Raw genomic sequence first — 8,311 nt, 5'->3', positions numbered from 1 at the left:
TGTTTTCTTAACTCTGTACTTGAATTTTGTCTTCTGTCTCTTCAGACCTCTGTTACCCAGGTAATATTTTCAGTCAAACCCCTGTAATGAATGTTGTATCTATAAATGAATGTTATTTAATTAACTTGATAATTACTTGTGTAAGCCATTCCTAGAATATTTTAATCAATTTCTTTAACCATGGGCCTTCTACCAATTTGCAGATCTGTTAAAAAACCTCATCACCATCACTACCACTCCAGAAAAAAAAAAAAGAAAAAAACAATCCAAACACCAGAGAAGAACTAAGAATTAGAAAAGATGCAGGCTAAAGACAGCAATCCACCCGACGGTGGCTATGGATGGGTTGTGGTAGTGTCAGCCTTCATGGTGATGGGCCTTACTGCTGCTGTCCTCAAGACTTTTGGTCTGTTCTTTGTTGAAATCCAGCAGCACTTTGATGAACTTGCAAGCACCACTTCTTGGATCACATCAGTAACCATTACCGTCTTTCATTTAGGAGGTAGGTAGTAGTATTCCTCTAGCATTTTATTTTAATATTAACTACCTGAGAAGTTTGGAAGTCTTCCTTAAAAAAAAAACCAATCCCAGCAACATATAAGGTCTGGAGGAAGTCTCTACAGAAAATACAGAAAAATTTCAGAAAATTGGCATTTACTGCCTCATATATGGAATGGGTTAATAACAAAACTCTATAAAATAGGAATCTGATTGCTTGAAAAACATCATGTACCTAAACTCATGATTAAGTTTTGCTACAGGCTCTGAGTTAAACTCATTAGGAATAATAGCCACAGAGCTTGTTGAATCAAGCTCTTAAAACAGTTTGTGCAAGCTCACTGATTTCAGTGTGACTGTCTGAAGTACTTTTTCAAAGTACTTCAAAATACAAGGATTATGACCCCATCCATCAGGTAAGCCATCTGCTACCACAATTATTTTCAGTCCTGCTTTTTCCCACTTCTTTTTATATTCACCAAGATCCCCTTTCTTTGCATGTATTACCAACTCTATGTCTTCTTCACCCCTCTTACTATGATTCCAAGTTACTGATCTACCAGAAGACTCACAGGGTTAAAAAGAAAAAAACAATCTATTCACACAGAGAGAACTTAATAAAGACATGACCATGCAAGCAGAGACTAGAAGAAGATAGAGTGAAATATCCCAGTCAAAGGCAGTGAGGTCAAATACTACATCACATCAAATGAAGGAGGGAAAAATAAGAAACATACTGCATTTGACTCAGCTGGGTTGTTTAGAGAGTCCCTAGTGCCCTGCAAACTGCATGATCCTTCACATGATGGGAGGATTCCAAACATGTGCAGGCTTGAAGTGTACAGAATTTGTGAAATCTGCTCTGCATATTCTCATAGAGATATATGGTTGCTATAGGTAAATATCCTTACATAATAAATGCTATCATAATTTTCTCTCTGAAGACACTTCTTTGCATAGACACTGTATAATTACATGCATCCTACTCAGTCCACACCTATCAGTATTATTGCTTGGAACTCCAGTATTTCCAAACATCAAGAGCAACTGATCTTTCTTTGAAAAATGTATTCAGAAGGAAAAAAGAGTAACCCAAAGTCAAAGTAAAAAGATAAAATAAGTCATGAGTTGAAAAGATTTTATCAGTTTCATAAACTGCTATCCTTGATGCCTGCTTTGCAGTGACAGGTATAATTAACTGAAAAAAAAATTGAAAAACCTGCTTCACAGACCACAGAAATTAATAAATGGTAATCTATCAATTTGGTTAACAAAACAGATGTATCACTGACATATTGTGATACTATTGTGTCATTCAGGCATCTGAAGTTCATGAGAAGAAAAAGCCAGCATAGGAGGGAAAAACTTAACAGTCCTGTTTTAGGTTTTGTTTTGTAATAGCATATATTTACATTGTATAGGAATGTATGAAGGAATAGAGCATATAACACAAGAATATCAAGTATAAACCAGAAAAAAAAATTGCCTAGCCACATGGGAGGCCAGCCTACTTCAAGGAAGGCAGCTATAATTTTCAGCAGAAGTTGCTTTTCATCCTTTGAAATCCATTGAAAATAGTCCTCTTTCAGTGAATAAAGCTTGGTGGTCAAACATTCCAAAACCCCCTCTGTACAGTAGTTTATAAATGTCTCAGGTCAATACATAATTGTCCTCATCTTCTTCTGCCTTTGCTTCATTTATAGGGACCAGAAACTTCCTGATGAAAATCACCTGAGCCTCCAGCTCTTTGAGCATGTTTCCCAGCCTGCTTAGTCTTTCTTAATGTATGTCTCTGGGAAACCTTAAGTGTCACTTGGCTCAGTAGAAGGATGATCCCGGAATTATTATTTTTTCCTATTTGGATCCTTTCAACGGCAGGTCTGTTTCTTGTATTGAAGGAGAGCATGTGCTTCCACTCCCAAGGTCTGCACTTGCAACAGGCTGTTCAGTTTACCACAGCAAGGATTCTCCCCATCACCTTCACCAGCCTTTTCTGGCTATTGATGTACACCTCCCAACACCTTTCTCTTTGTACTCTTGTTGTCATCCCTTTCCATTGCTTGTGCATTTTCTGTGTGTTGCCTTTGTCCTTTCAAACTCCGGAGTCAAGATATTTTACCCATTTCCAGTTCTGTGGCTAGCTTCTTTCATTCTCTTGCTACTCCATGTTTAATTTCTGCCTGTTTATTCTTCTTATTTGCTATTTAAGAACTGAGATTTGGTAATATTTCTGCTCCAGCTGCAGATCTTTTTCTTGTCTTCAAGAACTTTCATGGATGTTATCCTGTGTCTACTTTTCTCTTCCTTTTTTAATCATATTTTATGATTCACCAACTGCATGTACTTTATCATGTCTCATGAACTACATCTTAGGATAATGACTGAATTTCAGTATCATTTTAACATGTTTATAAAATTATCAGATTTTTGCTGTAAAACCTGATGAGACATTTGAAGTTTGTGTAACTCCTGCCAGGTCTTTCTGCTGTCAGGCAATGTACATGCTGAAGATTTTGCAGCAACTAGTACTCTGTCAGGTTTATTTCACTCATCCTAGCTACCAAATTCTCTTAATTCTGATTAGCACAGGTTAATGTATAACAACCTGCCCCTACAAACTACTACGAAACCTTCTTTGCTGGCTGCTCTCTTTTAATAATTGTCTTCCTACGTATTTAAATTTAGAAGCGTGGTCCTTGTTAACTGAATTCGGTTTTATGCATGAACTCCAGTTCCCAGGATATTTAACAGATTTTAGGGAGCTGGTTCATGCCAGGTGGCACTTGGGAACCCCCTAGTGGCCACGGCCATTTAAAGAAATCCTGCGGCTTTGACCTCGACTCGTGATGCTGATGGAAAAAACAGCCAGGCAGTAAAACTATTCTTCATTAAGCAAAAATATCTCTGACATTTCAGGTGTTTCCAGACAGTGACTAGAGACCAAAGTAGCTGCTGCACCATCAGATCTGTACCACCTGCACCTTTGCCCTTGTGTTGAAGAGCCCCTGCACTCTGTTGTGAGAAACTGTACCACTAAATAAAGAGTTAAGAAATGAACTGCCAATTTTCTGTAAAAAGTATTACCACAAAATAAACCCTAATTTTTGGTCCTTTATAAACTTTTAAAATTCCATTAAGGGTTGATTTTTGCAAAATTTTAGAAAACAAAATTAGTTTTCTCCAGAAAGTTTTCATGTCAGACATATCAATAACATATTCTCAATAATACAATTTTTATAGATGAACCTATAGATTCCGTGGCTGAAGTTTCACCTTCTGCTAAAACATTCCATGAGGTTCTGTCTTGTTGGTAGTTGTATCCTTACACGAAAGTCAGTAGAACTGTCTTACTACAAGGAAGGCACTAAAATGCTCTTTCCCTTTAAAAGAGAATATATTTGAATATATTTTCAAATCTGTGCCTCAGGAACAGTAATTTCTCTATCAGCAAGGATAAAATTTTGAAATTTTGATTGACCTCCTACTCCATCCAGCAGAATTAAGGCTGTTTGTGTCAAACATTATAAGGGCAGTCATCATCAAAATGTTTTATTTATTTGGCCATATTGATCAGATTAATGTTCTAATGTATTTTTCTTTCTCTATTTTTCTGCTTATCTAGCTCCTGTTGCCAGTTCACTGTGTGTACAATATACCCATCGGAGAGTTGTGATCACTGGAGGACTTCTGGCTTTTTCAGGAATGGCATTGGGATTTTTTGGACTCAACATGGTCTGGTTGTTTGCAACAACTGGCTTCGTACAGGGTATGAATTTATGGCTTCATGGCTTTCTTCCACCAGCAACGTATTTGAGGGTGCTAGTGGTAGGAGTTTTAAAATCTGGTATCTATTTTGACTTTATGAGCAGCCAGAACAAGCAATGTTCTTTAAAAGTGATTTCCCTCCCATTTCACCCTCCATTGTACAGGAGATCTGCAACAACAAAGAAGACAAATATTTAGATGCCAATAATTTACACTTGCAAATTATATGCAAGCAGAAAATTAAGTGTTCTGTTTTTCATTCAGAGATAAGAGCTTTGTGAAGGTTTAAAAAAACTTCATAAAGGGAACTGAAGTAAAAAGACAGGGAGATCCCAAATTCTATACTTTCTATCAGCTTATCTTATGGTTTGAACAGAGTCCCAGGCTTTCATTTTATTCCAATCCTTTCCTTTACTTCAGGCCAAACCAGGCCAGATAATTGTCCCCAACAGCTAGCAGATTTTCCTGGAACAGGAAGCAAACCTAGAAGGGAATAAAATAAATAAAAATTCTAAATTCTGCACTGGATGCCTGAGAAAATGTCTGGAATTTGAACCCTTTGGCAGTCCTGGGCTGCCAAAGAGTCTAGGGAGCCATCAAAATAACTCTAAGTTAGAGCAGGTTTCAAATTTGCTCAAAGCAGTTAAGCAAGAAAATGAAGAGCAAATAGAGGCAATACACCAACTTGCCTCATGTCCCACCTCACTCATGTCTACCCTGAATACAGCTCAGCTTAATTGGCTGGTCTGACCTAGTACCAGCCTTAACACACACAGCATGGACACTGGGATCTGCCTAGCTTCAGCCTCATAACCATGGGATTTCTCATGCACTGGCAAAGCTGTGAAACCAACTTCTTTTCTTTTTTTTTTTTTTTTTTTTTTTCTTTTTTTTTTTAAGTGAGAATGTAATAATGTATATACTTCATGTTCTGCTTTTTCACTTGAATATATACAATGTACAGAATACAATATAGTCACAAATATACCCTTACACCTACTCCAGCTAAGCTCATGCTTCTTCTAGGCAAAAATGTTTTCTTTCTAACACTTTTAACTTTGTAAATGTAGAAGCACTTACTGCTTAAATTTCTACCTTCACAAAATACCTCAATGGTGTCTAACCTGTGCTGTTTCTATTGGTGTTTTTCAGGTCTTGGCATTTCTTTTTCGTGGACACCAGCCATTAGCATCGTTAGCCACTATTTCTCCAAGAAAAGGGCTTTGGCCAATGCTATTGCCAGTGCTGGAGAATGTGCCTTTGCATTCATGTTTGGGCCATTTTTCCAGTGGTTGATTGGTCAATACGGATGGAAAGGTGCCCTCTTGATCATAGGTGGCATCCAACTCAATATTTGTGTCTGTGGAGTACTGATGCGACCCCTGGCAAGCAGCTGCTTCCTTGAGGCCAGCCATTGTGAAACTGAAACATCACCTGGCAATGGTGCATCCAGGACAAACAAAGAAGATCAGTCTTCCATCACGCCCAAAACCTTCAATTGGATGCTTGTGAGGCGACCAGAATTTGTACTTTATGCCATTTTTGGTATATTAGCTGCTATGAGTTTTTTTGTTCCTCCATTATTTTTAGTTCCACTTAGCTACAGCCTGGGAATAGATGAATCATGGACTGCATCCCTCCTATCCATTTTGGCTATGGTGGACTTTGGAGGCAGATTGCTGTGTGGCTGGTATGCCAACCTCCACGTTACCAAAAGCATTCATTTGCTGGCAATGGCGATTACATTGATCAGTACTTCCCTGATGCTCTTGCCACTGGCTAACAATTACCTTTCCCTGGCAATATTCACTGGCTTCTATGGATTCTTCTTTGGCACAACAGTTGCCATTCACATTACAGTGCTAGTAGATGTTGTAGGCATGCCAGAATTTGACAGTGCCCTAGGACTCTTCATGCTTATTCGAAGCACTGGAGGTTTTGTGGGGCCTCCTCTTGCAGGTAAGTTAAGACAACTCACTGCCAAATACAGTTCAAAAGAGGAAAGGGGAATGGTAATCTGAACTGAAAAGATCTGGATCTGCACTCAACTTTCCCCCTTTTTTAGCTCAGGGGTATCTGAGCCAAGAAGTACATAAAAACAAATAGTCAGTTTAAATCCTCTTCAAAATACACTGCTCCTTCTCTTCTGTGTGATTTTGGAGGTACCTTTACAACAAGAAAGGAGGGATAAAAGGCAGGGTTTACATGGTTGTCCTGCTTTCTGAATCCCACATAATGCCACTTGATGGCCTCCAACTATTTAGCTAAGAAAGTGCACCTTTGGGACAAGCAGCAGACACACACTTTCAGAGAAGAAACTGAAATTTGAGACTACTGATGTTGCACAAATGTTGGTATTGTTGGGAGGGTTTCTACAGAAGTTCAAATTGGACAGCCTGAAACATTAGGCTATGCAAACCTCAAGGAAATATTCAGAGAAATGCCTGCTGGTTTTAGACAGCATTTGAGCCAGCTAGTATAATAAACAGGGAAGGCAGCACATAAGAACAGTGGGAAGAGAGAGCAGACAATGAGACAGCACATGGATTTATGGTCTGGCAAAAAGATATAGTCATCTTGGAAAAAGGCAAGACAAATGAACTGCAAGCTGTAGAGACTTTAAAAAGTGATATGGCAAAAAAAAAAAAAAAAAAAAAGACCATTGTGACTTGTGCAATGCAGATCTGAGTCCTCATCCAAAGACCATTGTTCACGCACAAGTGACTTTTGTGATAATGACATTCCTAATGGGTTGCAAATGAGTCCAACTGAATACTGGAATATTTTAATTCACTTTTGAAGTACAGGAACCAGGAAGATTTGTAGAGAGTTTGAAACAGAACAGTATCGAAAATGTGTTGGAAAGATCTGAATAAAATACAGTTTATAGTGGCTGGTCACTAGTACTAATTATTTGGGAATCAGTGTGGCCCCTTTTTGTATATTTAGAGAACTACCAAGAATATATGGAAGAGCAGGGAACCCTAAGTGCCTCTCAAGCTCTCCTCTCCTCCTTTGAGTGTAAAATCTAAAAGATTTGAGTTCATGGTTCCTATGCCTGTATAGGGCTGATCATAGTTTAGAATGTGGGCTAGGAAGTATGCTAAACATGGACAAACTTCCCAAAAGCAAGCAACCTTCATCAGCCCAGAAAGGAATGTGCCATCATACCCACAGGGCAGCTGACACACCTCTGCAGAGCTACTACTGTAATACTGTACTGTAGAGATTTTTCAGTATAATACACAATGGCATCACATATTTTGGTTGGCTTCAATGTCCCTGAAAACCAAGGTCTTTTTGTTAGCTTCTGTGACTCTTTGTAAAATGATGAACTGGAAATCCACAACACGTCAGACAAATTCTCCAGTTTTGTCTCCAGCAGATGAATGTCCTTTCCTTCTTTAAACTCACTCATGCTGTAGTTATGGTCCAAATTTCAGCAACTCGTGACAGCTACACCACAGAACATGGAGCTACTCACATACACAGCTGCACAGTCTGTCTTTCTGCCAATACCTGCACTTGCACTGTCTGCCACACTTTTGGTTGGAAAGTACTTAAAACTGTGTACTATATTGTTTCACTAGTAATTCACAAATTAAAAACAATGAGACATGAATTGTGTTTCAAAACACAAAAATGAAAAATGAAAAATGCTATACTGGGGTGATGTTCCTTGTGCTTATGGTGTAGAAATCTGCCAGACAAGTATGTAGCCAGTACACTGCCTTTGTAAGAGGATATATTCTCAATGCTGAGCTAAATTACATTTGTCTGCTCTCCATCAATCAAATTCCTGTCATTTATTTCTTCTCCAGGTCTGATTGTGGACATGACTGGAGATTACAGAGCAGGCTTCTACATGGCAGGAGCCATTCTTGTCCTATCAGCTGGATTTTTAATTATTTTAGATCGACTCCAACAGAGAAAAATAAGAGGAAACAAGATTAGAACCAAACCAGAAAAGTCAATGTTACCTTACGCTTCCCTCCATATCCTGAAGCATCAAACCAGAAGGTATGGAGAGCACAATGTAGTGGTGTGA

The 8,311-nt window shown here is 38.5% G+C and overlaps 1 protein-coding gene across 1 annotated transcript; it reads left to right on the top strand.

Moving 5' to 3' along the window:
- Positions 1-300: 300 nt before the first annotated feature.
- On the top strand, positions 301-8,311 carry LOC132087134 (monocarboxylate transporter 13-like). The gene is made up of 4 exons (XM_059493188.1): positions 301-502; positions 4,121-4,264; positions 5,416-6,222; positions 8,085-8,311. Exons 1-4 carry the CDS (start codon positions 301-303, stop codon positions 8,309-8,311), a joined length of 1,380 nt encoding a protein of 459 aa, XP_059349171.1.

This window comes from Ammospiza nelsoni, chromosome Z (genome assembly GCF_027579445.1).
Source record: "Ammospiza nelsoni isolate bAmmNel1 chromosome Z, bAmmNel1.pri, whole genome shotgun sequence".
Lineage (NCBI taxonomy): Eukaryota > Metazoa > Chordata > Aves > Passeriformes > Passerellidae > Ammospiza > Ammospiza nelsoni.
This window is presented reverse-complemented; position numbering and strand designations above follow the sequence as displayed.

Excerpts from the sequence above, each read along its gene's own strand:
- LOC132087134 (XM_059493188.1), top strand. The coding sequence starts at position 301 with ATGCAGGCTAAAGACAGCAATCCACCCGACGGTGGCTATGGATGGGTT. Across the intron at positions 503-4,120 it reads TACCGTCTTTCATTTAGGAG|CTCCTGTTGCCAGTTCACTG; the intron begins GTAGGTAGTAGT and ends CTGCTTATCTAG. Across the intron at positions 6,223-8,084 it reads TGTGGGGCCTCCTCTTGCAG|GTCTGATTGTGGACATGACT; the intron begins GTAAGTTAAGAC and ends TTTCTTCTCCAG.